General features: G+C 49.5%; 1 protein-coding gene across 3 annotated transcripts; it reads right to left on the bottom strand.

The window, feature by feature from the left end:
• Positions 1-5,017: 5,017 nt before the first annotated feature.
• Positions 5,018-11,158, bottom strand: LOC100668478 (intercellular adhesion molecule 2). Of its 3 annotated transcripts, none has more exons than XM_003417220.4 (4): positions 10,861-11,151; positions 9,907-10,173; positions 8,174-8,494; positions 5,018-7,264 (listed from the first exon to the last, which is right to left on the bottom strand). In XM_003417220.4, exons 1-4 carry the CDS (start codon positions 11,030-11,032, stop codon positions 7,080-7,082), a joined length of 945 nt encoding a protein of 314 aa, XP_003417268.3. In that variant the 5' UTR covers positions 11,033-11,151; the 3' UTR covers positions 5,018-7,079. The 3 variants fall into 3 exon arrangements, with proteins under 3 accessions (XP_003417268.3, XP_023412766.2, XP_023412765.2); XM_023556998.2 differs by having other exon boundaries at positions 7,242-7,355; XM_023556997.2 differs by lacking the exon at positions 5,018-7,264 and having other exon boundaries at positions 7,368-8,494; positions 10,861-11,158.
• Positions 11,159-12,982: the final 1,824 nt, after the last annotated feature.

Raw genomic sequence — 12,982 nt, 5'->3', positions numbered from 1 at the left:
TCTCTCAAATAGACCACATATTAGGTCATAAAGCAAGCCTTAGCAGAATCCAAAACATTGAAATATTACAAAGCATCTTCTCTGACCATCAGGCCATAAAAGTGGAAATCAACAACAGGAAAAGCAGGGAAAAGAAATCAAACACTTGGAAACTGAACAATACCCTGCTCAAAAAAGACTGGATCATAGAAGACATTAAGCATGGAATAAAGAAATTCATAGGATCCAATGAGAATGAAAACACTTCCTATCAGAATCTTTGGGACACAGCAAAAGCGGTGCTCAGAGGCCCAGTTATATCAATAAATGCCCACTGACATTTTTGACATTGTCCATATCTTGGTTATCCAGTGCTGCTGTAACAGAAATACCACAAGTGGATGGCTTTAACAAAGAGAAATTTATTCTCTCACAGTCTATTAGGCTATAAGTCCAGCTTCAGGGGGAGGCTTTTTCTCTCTGTCAGTTCTGGAGCAAGGTCCTTGTCATTATTCTTCCCCTTGTTCGAGGAGCTTCTCAGCTCAAGAACCTTGGGCCCAACGTGTGTGCTTTGCTTTCACATTGCCTTCCTGGTGGTGTGAGGCCCCCCATGTCTCTCTGCTCACTTCTCTCTTTTGTATCTCAAAAGAGATTGGCTTAAAACTCAATCTAATCTTGTAGGCCTCATCAATATAACTGCCGGTAATCCATCTCATTAACATCACAGCGATAGGATTTATAACACAGGAAAATATATCAAATGATAAAATGGTGGACAATCACACAATACTGGGAACCACGGCCTAACCAAGTTGACACGTATTTTGGGGGACAAAATACGTGACATCCATGTAGTTTTATTGGTAATGCAACTCAAGTGCCTCCTTCTTTGCAAGGGTTGCTTCTAGCATTCAGAGGGAAAGTGGACATTTCCTTCCTTAGTCATCTCCCCAGAGCTACTCCTTGGAGTCTCTCTCATCATTCCTGGACCTGCTGTGATTCCAGCTCGCTTAGCTGGTCACTGTCACTGTTCCCTTGACAGGATGCTGTTCCCTGTCTGTGGGCAACAGAGGAGAGCTGGTGGGAGCCAGCTGTCCTTCCCATGTATGGCTCTGCCACCTTAATTTCTGTCAGGGCTGCTGCACTTGTATGAATTACGTGCTTCGTAACTCTGAGCACCAATCATATTTGTAATAGTTATAAATTAGTATATTTAAGTTGATAACTTCCGGGCAAATGGTAGTAACATGTCTGGAAGAAGGGGCTAGTTTTTCTAAGCTACACAGAAATGCCATTTGGATTAGGGGTGGGGCTGGGAGAATATAAAGCTGTTATGTTAAAAAAAAAAAAATTTTTTTTTTTTTTTTTTTTTTGTTACATAGGACTTTTTCCCGTAGCCCAAGGGGAAGGAATGCCTCCCCCAGCTGGTAACAGTATTTCTCCTTCGTTTCCTCCTACTCTCCTCCAAACTCCTGATTCTGTGAGGTTGCTGATTACAGGACACAGCCCCACCCTAACCACAAGGGTAGACACATGACCCACAGCTGACCAATCCCCTTGGCCACAGTGGTTGGGCCAAAGGCTGGCCTGGTGACTCAGGCTGGACCAATCATAGTTGTTCCTTGGGATTTATATGTACGGAGACAAAAAGAAAGTCTCTAGTCCGGAGCCTCTAAATTTGTCCGAATTAACTGAAATAAATCTGAAGGTGCCTGTGACTGTGTCTCCCCCTTTGTGGAGGAAGTCTGTCGGCTGTAGGAGAGACTGAGAACACCACACAGAGAAAGAGATGAAGGAGAGAGGGACCTGAAGACAACGTTTGTATCCCTGATCTAGTTAAACTACAGACCAGCTCCATCTTTGCCCTTCCCTGTCACATGAGCCCCAAACACCCATTTTCCTTAAGCTATTTTAGGTTTGATTTCAGTTGACAACAAACAAAAGAAGTCTGTGTAAATAGAACCGTCTTCAGAAAATCCCACCCTTACCCACAGGAATTGGCCTTAGTCATGCCCGCAGCCTCCTTCCCTACCCCCTGCAGTCCATTTCTCACCATGTGTGAGTCATTGGATGAGATGATTCCCTGAGAACATTAGCAGGATGGTCCAGTCAGGCTTGTTGACACCCAATTTGTGGCGGGAGAGGGGGCTCGGGAACTCCATCCCACACCAGCGATACGGGACCCGGAAACGTGTTCCCAATCACAGGACATCCCACTGGCGTGATCTCTGTGTTTATAAGCCCCAAAGTACCACCAGGTGCCTGTTGGGCAAAACCACACACATAGATCTCACAATGGTAACCAGAATTTGCAGAAATAGTGCAGTCAACGCCTGTAAGCAGAAAAATGGAATTTTTTCACGGTTTAATTTTCAAGGTTCCTTCTCTTCACATATCCAGTTAGTTGTGTATGTTATTCTGCAGAACAGTATTCGGTTTCCTTCAAACTTCAAATTCCAGCTCCTTTGACATTTGTGCCTCTTTAGGGTTGGGGCCAGAGAAAAGGGCTCATTGCTGGGTCTTCTCTCCCTGAATGGTGTTCCCTCCGCTGTCCCAGAAAGAAACGTTGAAATTTCTCCTCTTATAATGACTTTTTTAAAAATAATATTTTATTGTGTTTCCAGTGACAGTTTGCATAGGAAATTTGTTTCCCATTTGACAATTTCCATAGAGATTGTTCATTGACATTAAATTTTTCACGGTATGTCAACAGTCTCTTCCATTGGGTTCTGATTGTTTTGTTTCCAGTGCCTTAATTTCCCTGCTCCCCTTATCTCCTCATCTTTGCTTTAGAGTAATTGTTGACCTTTTGGTCTCATACAGATGTTTGTTTTTTTTACTGGAGCACTGTATTCATGGGTAAGGTAATATCTTTTTTTGTGTGTGCCAATCGGCTATTTTGCTAAAAGGTGACCTCAAGGGATAGTTTCAGTTCCAGGTTTAAAGGGTATCTCAGGGCAATAGTCTCAGGGTGTCCCCTAGCCTCACCTGGTCCAGCAAGCATGGACTTTTTAAGAATTTGGGTCTTGTTCTGAATTTTTCTCTCATTCTATCAGGGTCCATCTATTGTGGCCCTGATCAGAATGGTTGATAGTTGTTGTCAGGCACCATCTAGTTCTTCTGGTCTCAGGGTAGATGAGACTGTGGTTCGTGGAGGCTATTATTTCTTCTCGGAGATTTGGTTTCTTTCTTTCTTTTGTTCCTGGTGAGTAGAGACCAATAGTTGAATCTTGGATAACTGTCCAAAACTTTTAAGACCCTAGACACTACTCACCTCACTAGGCTGCAGAACATGAACGTTGTGAACTATATTATGCCAGTTGAGTTGTTCCATGGGTCTTGAACGTTCAAACCCAGAAAACCAACCTCTCAAGGTGTTTGATTATGTCTAAGAAGTGTCTGTAACCTCTTATAATGACTCTTAATGAATTCTTAGGAAGGGCTCTTCTCTTTCCATTTCCATCTGAGGAAAAGGAACTCATTTTTCCAGTCCCATTGGTCCCTCCCTCCCCCGCCAGTCCCATTGTTTTTAGTGACTGCACAGTATTCCTTTGAGTGGATTGCCATAATTTCCTTAACCATTTCCCTACTATTGAACATTGGATAATTTTTGATTTTCAGCTCACAAAAATAACACTGTGATGAACACATTTGAGTATAAACTTTTTCCATGTTATTCCCAGAAATAGATTTACCAAGGCAAAGGGAAAGACTTTCGGTACATGCTTTTTTGGGACACTAAAAAAAAAAAAACCCCAAAGAGGCAAACAAGAGTCCCAACTGAGGAAAAATGAAAAAGAAATAGATGGAGTGTTCAACGCCTCAAGCAAAATAGTAGTAGGCAGGGTAAGTGACCAGAAAGCCAACTCCTCCACTGCGTTGGACTGATGTTAGACATTCTATAACCAAAGTAGCTCAATCAGAGAAGTGTGTGGCTTTTCATTTTTTCCAAATGGCAAATGTTTCTGTCTCCTTTGACAACACTAACTGAACACCAGAAGCTGGGGACGTGAACCTCCCTTCCCAAAATGTAAGTTTCAAGTAGGGTTAACATGCAATGCTATATCTGAGGTTTTGAAATTATCATCTCTTTCTCTCTGCTTTCCACAGCCACCTCCAGCCTGCTCTGGGCTTCCTTTTAGCTGAATGAGGGAGCAGCCTCCTTGCTGGCCTTCTGCCTCCAACTTTGCCTCAATTTACCCCATTACGAATTTTCTTAAATGTTTACTTCAATATTTCACATCTCTGAACACACATTTATTATAAAACTATTAGAGTGGTTTTTCCCCTAGGAGTTTTCAGCAGCCTGGACGAAGGCACGAGACTGGTGCCTTAGTTTGGATTCCCCCCAAAATACACCCTCAGATAATGATTTGGGAGCAAGCAGTTTATTTGGAAGGAGATCCCAGAAGGCACTGTGAGGGTCCAGGGAAGTGACAGGAAAGAAGAAAAGCCAATGAAGTACGAGTTCACCAGGAGCCTACCCCAGGGGCAACTGGAATGCCAGCCTACTGGGGATCCTCTGAGGGACTGTGGAGCACATGTCTGAAGTGAGGAGGCTGGGGAGTTCATCCATCAACTCCCATCTCTAATTGGTTCAAGGTTGCTCCTGGGGCGACTTCTAGCCTGTCTCTCCTTGTGGCCAGAAAATGTCTTCAGGAGGGGAGACTAGGGGTATGTGCAGGTACCATCTGTAGGAGACCCCTGGGAGGCTGAGGGGCATGGGGGGGCTCCAACAGCTTCTCTACAGCTCTCTAGAAATAGATCTATAAATCTATCTATATCTTTCTTTATAAAGAGAAATTTATAGATCTATTATCTTGAGAGGGAAACCCTGGTGGCGTAGTGTTTAAGTGCTACGGCTGCTAACCAAAGGGTCCGCAGTTCAAATCCACCAGACGGTCCTTGGAAACTCTATGGGGCAGTTCTACTCTGTCCTACAGGGTAGTTATGAGTCAGAATCAACTCGACAGCACTGGGCTGGTTTTAGGCTTGGTATCTTGACAGAGATATCTATATCTATCTATCTGCACACATACATACATGGTTTTTTAAACAAAAATGAGTTCTTACCATGTTTACTGATTTTTTTTTTTTTCCACTTTACTCTTGAGCCAAGCTATGAGAATTACCGGAACTAGCAGGAGCTTCTCAAACCACTGGCCAGGGCTGGCCCCCGAGGAGGAGCTCATGTGGACTGAGACCACAGCCATGGAGCCTGGGCCAGAGCTAGGTGAACTTAGACAAGTTATTCAACCTCTTTGAGCCTCAGTTTAGCCATCTGCAAAATAAGGAATAAATGTCTACACAGTGCCTTGCTCACAGGTGGGAGATGCTCAATAAACAGTAGCCGTGATTACAGTGTGGATCTGAAGAAATTGTTTAAGGGAACAGAGGAGTGGGGGAGGGAGAGCCTGATCCTGTGTCATCATCTTCGCACCTCCCCCTTTCCCACAATCCCCAGGTCTACCTGGAGAGTCACCAGGAGCCTGAGGAGGAGGAAGAGCTGGAGATCCAGGAGGAAGGGCCTCTGGTGGTCCACCACCACTACTTGCCCTGCTCGCTGCCCACCCTGGGCCCTCTGCTGCCCTGGCCAGCCCCTCTCCTACCCCCTCCCTCATGGCAGTCCCACCTGCAGGCCACCCCCAGGATTCAGCCCCGTACTCCTGCCCCCAGGAAGAGGGAGGTGTAAGTGAGCCTGGGGTCTGTATGCTGCCAGGGCCCTGCTCTGGGGTGGGGCTAGAAGAGCTCATCAGGGTTTGGGGGTGGGTGGAGATGCTCATGGATGAAATCCCCGAGGCCACCCCTGGACCTCTGATAGGGTCCTTCATCTCCCCCATCACAGGAGAGCTGTGCCCCCGCCCCCACTCCCCAGCGCCACTGGGACTGTGGGTGTAGATGTGCTCCCGGCTTCAGGTAGGGGACCGGGTGGGTAGGCGGTGGGGTGCAGGCCTAGAGTGGATCACGAGACCAGAGAGGCCAGATGCCATGGCGGTGGGGCAGGGGGAAGTGCCTACCTCACCATGAGGTCCACTGAGGCAGGAGGGAGAAAAGGTGAGGATGCTGTGTCTCCTCCAGATTACTATGACGCTGAGAGCCTGCCATGAGGATGGATGCTGGCCCTGGACCTGTGCCAGCTTCGTCAGAGGGTGGAAGGCACCCTGGGCCTCCATGTGCCTGTGGCCTGTGCTTCCGCCCTGAACCCACCCACCCTCTCCTCCAGCTAAATCAGCCCCCCCTGCACCTCACTGTGATCCTTAGCAGACTGACCTTGGCTCTGGGATGAGAGCCTTCTAGACCACCACCCAGGGCCTGGCAGCCACACAAAAGCCCAACTCTGCCCCACTGGTTCCTGTCTAGAAGAGGGGAGGCCTGGGAACCAGTGCCCTACCCTTAATTTCGTTCCTTACCCCACGCTCTGCGCTGACAAAGCTCAGGGTCTCCTGTTGGCCTAAGAATGGGAGGGGGGCAGGGTACCACTTCTGTTTTCCACAGCTTTTGAAGGCCTAGAGTGATGGGTAGAGGGGCTCATAGCAAGTGGGGAGAAGCCTGGCTGGGGATGGCCCTGGGGCTGAGCCAGCTCCCTTGGCGCCCTGCCCCCACCCCAGGAAGTTGGCATTGTTGGCAGAACAGAGAGCTCAGCAGCTATGTCCTACTCCAACCTAGAGAGCCTGAGGTCCTGGAAGCTGAGTGGGAACGGAGCAGCTCTCTGCCCCATCGGGCCAGGGTGCCTTTCCCCCACCCTCCCTCAGGGAAAAGAGTCACTCAGGGCTAAATGGGTGGGGAGGGCTCTGGTGCCTGTGCTGGACAACAGGGGGCCTCCCCAGAGCCTGGGCTGACTGAGGCTCTGGTAGAGCCCCTGTGAAGGAAAGGGTGGGAGGAAAGCCGAGGGAGATAAATCCACCCCTACTGGTGTTGGGTATTATCCCAGAATAAGACATTGAGGGCACACAATTAAGTCCAGGTGTTAGTATTCAGACTAGGAAAGGAAATGTCCCCAAGTTGCTGTTAGTCATGCATTTCTTCAGCCAGGGCTGGCCACAACCCTTAGGAAGCGCACTGAGGTCCAGAGGCCACCACCATGGCCATGGCCCTGCCACTCATGCTGGCGGTGTCCGGTAGGCCCTTTGCAGCCTTTGCCAGGCTTCTTGTACCCCATAGGCACCTGTCCTCTTCTGGTGCTGGTGCTGTCTGAAGAAACGCAGCAGGACAGACGTCACAAACAGGAACAGCAGCACTGACACGACTGTGATGATGATGACCATCTGGTTGTTCTGTTCAAGGCCTGGGGAGGAGGGAGCAGTAGCCTTAGAAGTCTCTGGTCCCAGGAGATCAACCTGTCCCCAACCTGCCCACTCATCCATGCTGCAGTCACCCTGTGTACAGAGAGGAACGGTGCATGATGTCTGCCCCAAAAGTATCATCTAGAAGAGTGTGCTGGGGTCAGGACCACCAGCCAGGCCTCTGTCAGACTGTGAGGACAGATGTGTACCTGTCGCCAGCCCTGGGGCTAGCATGTGGTTACTGGACACCATGGCCTGGAGGGTGGTGTGATCCAGACCAAGTCTTCCTTGGGCAGAGCTGAGTGAGTTTCATGCCAAGTCCCCCAAAGACAGCAAGCAACTCGGCTGCCCAGAATCACAGGACAGCAGAGTTACAGGGGACCTTGGAAGTTAGCCGGGCCAACTCATTGTCAAGAGGAGCCAAGGCCAGAACGAGGAGAATGACTTGGTCAAGGTCTAATTAGCAGTTGTCACAGAGTCAACTTTGGCTCAGGACGACCCCACGTGTGCTACAGTAGAACTGCGCTCCACAGGGTTTTCAGTGGCTGAGTTTTTGGAAGTAGGCGTTTCTTCTGAGATGCCACTGGATGGACTTGAACTTCGAACCTTTTGGTTAACAGCTGAGCATCTTAACTGCACTACCCAGGGACTCTTGGTCGAGTTCACCCAGCTTGGTAAAGGCCAAGCAACTAGTCTAGCTCTCCTAGAATAGCTTGGCCTCTGGAACAGCCAGGGTCCAAGTTGGGGAGTTGGGAGAGAGCTTCGGGGAACAGGAAGAGGAAGGGAAAGCTCTGGAGTTAAATGTGGAGATGCTGGTTTCTGCCTCCCGAGCCAGCAGAGAGCAGGGCAGGGATTTTCCCCTAAAGGGCTGGGAGTGGTTGCCCTCTCCAGGCCCCTTGGCTCCCACTCACCATAGACCTCCAATGCCTGGGGCTCCGAGACACTGCTAATGATGCTGCCGCCGAGAGAGCGCAGGTCCAGCTCCGCCCGGCACAAGAAGTTGTGGTGGCCGTCCTCCCAGTGAGCTGTGACATTCCGTATGGCTACGGCTTCTTCGGGGGCAGCTGTTGCCTGCTCAAAGGTCTGGTTGTGCAGCATTTCATTGCCACGGAGCAGGGTGAGGGTAAGACTCCTGAGGGGTGCCACAGTGGGCACCTTGCACTCAATGATGAAGGATTGCCCCATGGCCACCCGGGTGGGCCGCAGCTTCAGCATCACCTGCTTTGGAGGGTCTGTGGGGAGAAATGAAGGGAGTCAGGTCAGGGTTGGGGTGCAGTCCCAGCAACCCCCGCCAGACCAGGGCCAGCCCTGCCACCGGGGCATTCTCTGATCCCTGGCTGGACTTGGTGGAAGGAAGAGGGCTGGGGCCTGTCTGCTCTGCAGTGCAGGGAAAGGAAGAAGGAAGCAGTGCAGGTAAAGAATATACTTGGTGGTGGCTTTTCTGACATAATGGCTTCGGGAATGAACAAAACGGAGGTGCTCAGGCATCTACAAAGAGAAGGTCCAGAAATTGTACAGCCAACTGGGAAGATATGAAAGTTTGGATCTGTCTCCCTCCCCTCGAGGAATTAAATAGAATGTTCAAAAATGAAACAATTGAGTAATTATGTTGAGAAAGACTTGGAGGGAAGAGCTGCTGGAATTAGTAGGTGAATGGTGAAGTTTTTCACTCAAGACGCGGGGGCTGGAGTTAGACCGGTCATTGTTCCACAAGATCGGGTTCATAACTGCCATGATTCCTTATTAAATAGGGCACCTGGTGGTACTGTGGATTCCTTTTTGAACTAGAATACTCTGCCTCCACTCACCCCCCTGCCCCCACCCCAGGATAATATGTTAGATTTAGGACATCTTTCTCTTCATTTGATCTACTGATGTTGGAATGGGGAGGACCCAAGTGATACCCTTAGTGCCAAGATAATTGAGAGAATCCTGGCCTTATCTGGAGGGTTTTCAGGGGTCATGGGTGGGTGCGTGTGTGACAGTCACACGTTTCCCAAGGGCCCACAAGGGGAAGATAAAAATACCGGGTGAGACCTCAGCTGCTTTGGGGTAAGGGGCCATTGAAGGGCTGGCCCAGCTGTCTGGATGATGCCCCACTGCTGGGGTGGGTGGCCTGGGCTGCTCTGTTGATGGAGCTGGTACTGATCTGGGAGGAGACTGTGAACACTGTGTTGGGGAACAACGTTTGAATTTGTGTACATCTTGGTTAGACCCTGGTGGTATAGTGAGTGGTTAAGAGCTATGGCTGCTAACCAAAAGGTGGCAGTTTGAATCCACCAGGAACTCTGTGGAAACCCTGTGGGGCAGTTCTACTCTGTCCTGTAGGGTTGCTATGAGTCAGAATCGACCTGACAGCAACAGGTTTGGTTTTGGTTTGGATTAGATTGTCCTCCTCTGAGCAAGACTCAAGTGTCGGTGGCCTGCTCCTGAGATGCCAGCAGGCTCAGGGACGCCCGTAAAGAGTGTGAGCAGACTCTGAGCCACCTTGTCTGGGTCCTACTCCTTGTCACCCTGGGAGCTCAGGGAGGCCAGGGCCATGAGGACAGTGCCCAGGAGCAGTGACAGAGAGCAGCTTTGCCTACATTCAATAGACAAGATTCTGCCCTGTGGCAGAGGAGGACCCCAGAGTGCAGCCACTCACGATACACGCTGACAGTGGCATTCTTGGACAGCTGCTTCTCTGAGCAGGTGAAGTAGCATTCGAGGCTTGTGTCCTGGGAGATGTTTGAGACCAAGAACCGCTTCCACTGAGGCTGATCATCCAGTACAGTCTTGGTTAGGCTGGTCTCCAGACCCCCCAATTGTGGCTGGGAACAGTTTGTGCTGCAGTTGACCTCCAAGGACCCATTGGGCTCAGCCACCACCTGCTCTGGTGACATGTATACGACAAATGCTTCCTCACCAGACCCTGGAAGACCAAAAACACTGGTCAGTGTCCGCCTGGCAAGGTGTGCCTGCTGTCCTGCTCAGTGGAGCTGCGCATAGCTGGCGCTCTGGATCAAGGGTCAGGGGCCCAAGAAGAAACCCCAGGAATGGCCCACCCTGTTCAGGCCTTGCCATCCCATGTCTAGACAGAGGGAGCCGCCTCCCAGGGCATGATGGAGGTTTCCTTCACATGCCTGGAGGCCCAGTGGAAAAGAGGTTTCATTTTCGATTTGTCCACAGCCAGCAGGGCAGTGCCCTCTGCTGCCCCTCCTTGTGCCCTAGGCCGTGTCTGACAGCCAGATAGGGGTCTGTCTTCACCTTTCCCTGAACCCCAATGTCCCTTCACTTCCTGAGACCCCACCCAGCCCACAATTCAGCCTCAACCTGCCACATCCGTACGCCACAAAACTACAGGCCTGTCCAGCCTGGTATCCAAAAGGCCACGACCTCCCACATGCTATACAGGCCTGTGGGAAGAGGAAGCCAGGCTGGCCCAGCGTCCTGTACCCATGGCGTCACAGCCTTTGTGTACAAAGCCTGAGTGACTTTGAAGCTGAGACCCCTGGTCTCAACTCAAGGCTATGGGAGTGGGGCAGCCCCATTGAGCCCCTGTCCACCCCACCTTCTGGGCTGGCATGTGCCGCGTCAGGAACCCCAGGCACCCACTCACCTGGGCAGCAGAGCAGGGTGAGAAGGACTATGGGCAGGCCCCAGTCCCTAAAGGGGGACATTTCAGGAGGCCTTTGCGGTCTCACAGGGAACAGCCGAGGGCGGTCCAGGGAGAGACCGAGGGCGTAGATCAGGAGTGGCTTCTGGGAGCTGCAGCCCCAAATCTCTAGCATTCTTCAAGCTGATGACCGCATTTCCTCTCTTTATCTGAGTGGTCTTCAGAAGCCAAGTGCACCAGCCGCCTCCCAGCACTCCAGGCCACTGAGAATCCGGGCAGAGGAAGCTGGGGAGGAGCAGATAAGCAACAGAATACAGTTCCTCCCGGCATGCCCCCTGAGCAGAAGGCGGGGTGAGTGACAGGGCACGTGTCTGTCAAGCTTGTGCATGTGTGCATGATGCATGCGCACACAGGTCTCAGGGGCATCGTGTGTGCCTTTGTGCGTGCATGTAGGAGAAGGAAACCTTCAACCTCAGGTCCGGGGACCCCCCCGTCCCACAGGACACATGTTTGGAGTTACCTCCAGGCGTAGAATATCTGAGGTCAGGGCTTGATCATAGCTAGGGTGCAGAGGCAGGAAACCTAGACAGGAATTGAGATTCTCCAGCTAAATGCCCAGCACAATGCAACATAAACATCCAACTGTAGATCATCAGGGAAAAGGAACTAACCAAAAACCAAACCCATTGCCTTCAGGCTGATTCTGACTCAGCGACCCTATAGGACAGAGTAGAACTGCCCAATAGGGTTTCCAAGGCTGTAATCTTTACAGAAGCTGACTGCCACATCTTTTCTCCCAGGGACTGGCTGGTGGGTTCGAAACGATGACTTTCCGGTTAACAGCTGAGTGCTTAACTGCTGTGCCACCGGGGTCCCTTTTGTTAGGCAAAAGAAGGTACTATTTAATCAATGATTCTGGATCCATTGGTTAACATATGGGAAAAAAGGGGAAAATGTACCCATACCTCGCACCAAATGTAGAAATCAATTCCATCTAGGCTAAAGATTTATCTGCGAAATTAAAAAAAAAAAAAAAAAGCCTTTAGAAGAAAATATGGGAGAGTATTGTTATGTCTGTAGGGTGGGGAAGAATTTCTTACATAAGACTCCAAAATCAGTATAAATGAAATAAACAATTGATAACTTTGGCTCCATTAAAGACATCAATATTTCAAAGAAAAGGAAACATGCCTGAACAAGTGAAAAGATGCTTAAATCCAATTACAGGAAAATTCAAATTGAAAATACAATGGGATACCACTTTATAACTACTAGATTGGCGAAAGTTAGGAATTCTGACAAAACCAGTTTTTAGAGAGGTTGTATGTCAATAGGAGCTTTTTTTTTTTTATAACCAGATGTTACTATTTATTGAGATCTTATTATGACCAGCTACTATTTGCTATGTGCTTTATGTACATACATACATTCTCATAACAACTCAGTGAGGTATATACAATTACTCCCATTTTATAGACGATAAAACTGAGGCACAGAGAATTTAACTTTCTCAAAGTCACAGTTTTTTTAAAAAAATTATTGTGCTTTAAGTGAAAGTTTACAAATCAAGTCAGTCTCTCATACAAAAACTTATGTACACCTTGCTACATACTCGCAATTGCTCTCCCCCTAATGAGACAGCCTGCTCCCTCCCTCCACTCGCTCTGTTCCTGTCCATTTCACCCCCTCTACCCTCTCATCTCCCTTCCAGGGAGGAGATGCCAACATGGTCTCAAGCGTCCACCTGATCCAAGAAGCTCACTCCTCACCAGCATCCTTCTCCAACCCATTGTCCAGTCCAATCCCTGTCTAAAGAGATAGCCTTGGGAATAGTTCCTGTCCTGGGCCAACAGAAGGTCTGGGGACCATGTCCAGCAGGGTCCTTCTAGTCTCAGTCAGGCCATTAACTCTGGTCTTTTTACAAGAATTTGAGGGTCTGCATCTTTTTTTTTTTTATCCCACTGCTCTCCCGCTCCCTCAGGGGTTCTCTATTGTGTTACCCGTAAGGGCAGTCATTGGTTGTAGCCGGGCACCATCTAGTTCTTCTGGTCTCAGGCTGATGTAGTCTCTGGTTTTTGTGGCCGTTTCTGTCTCTTGGGCTCGTAATTGCCTCGTGTCCTTGGTG

The sequence above is a fragment of the Loxodonta africana genome, chromosome 18 (assembly GCF_030014295.1).
Source record: "Loxodonta africana isolate mLoxAfr1 chromosome 18, mLoxAfr1.hap2, whole genome shotgun sequence".
NCBI classification, from domain to species: Eukaryota; Metazoa; Chordata; class Mammalia; order Proboscidea; family Elephantidae; genus Loxodonta; species Loxodonta africana.
Note: the sequence above shows the minus strand (reverse complement) of the source record. Positions and strands in the feature narration are given on the sequence as shown.

Bases quoted from the DNA above. Each gene is read 5' to 3' on its own strand.
- LOC100668478 (XM_023556997.2), bottom strand. From the start codon at position 11,032: ATGCTAGAGATTTGGGGCTGCAGCTCCCAGAAGCCACTCCTGATCTAC. The intron at 10,174-10,860 runs GTGAGTGGGTGC...TTGGTCTTCCAG, and splicing joins CACCCTGCTCTGCTGCCCAG to GGTCTGGTGAGGAAGCATTT. The intron at 8,495-9,906 runs GTGAGTGGCTGC...TTCTCCCCACAG, and splicing joins TGCCACTGTCAGCGTGTATC to ACCCTCCAAAGCAGGTGATG.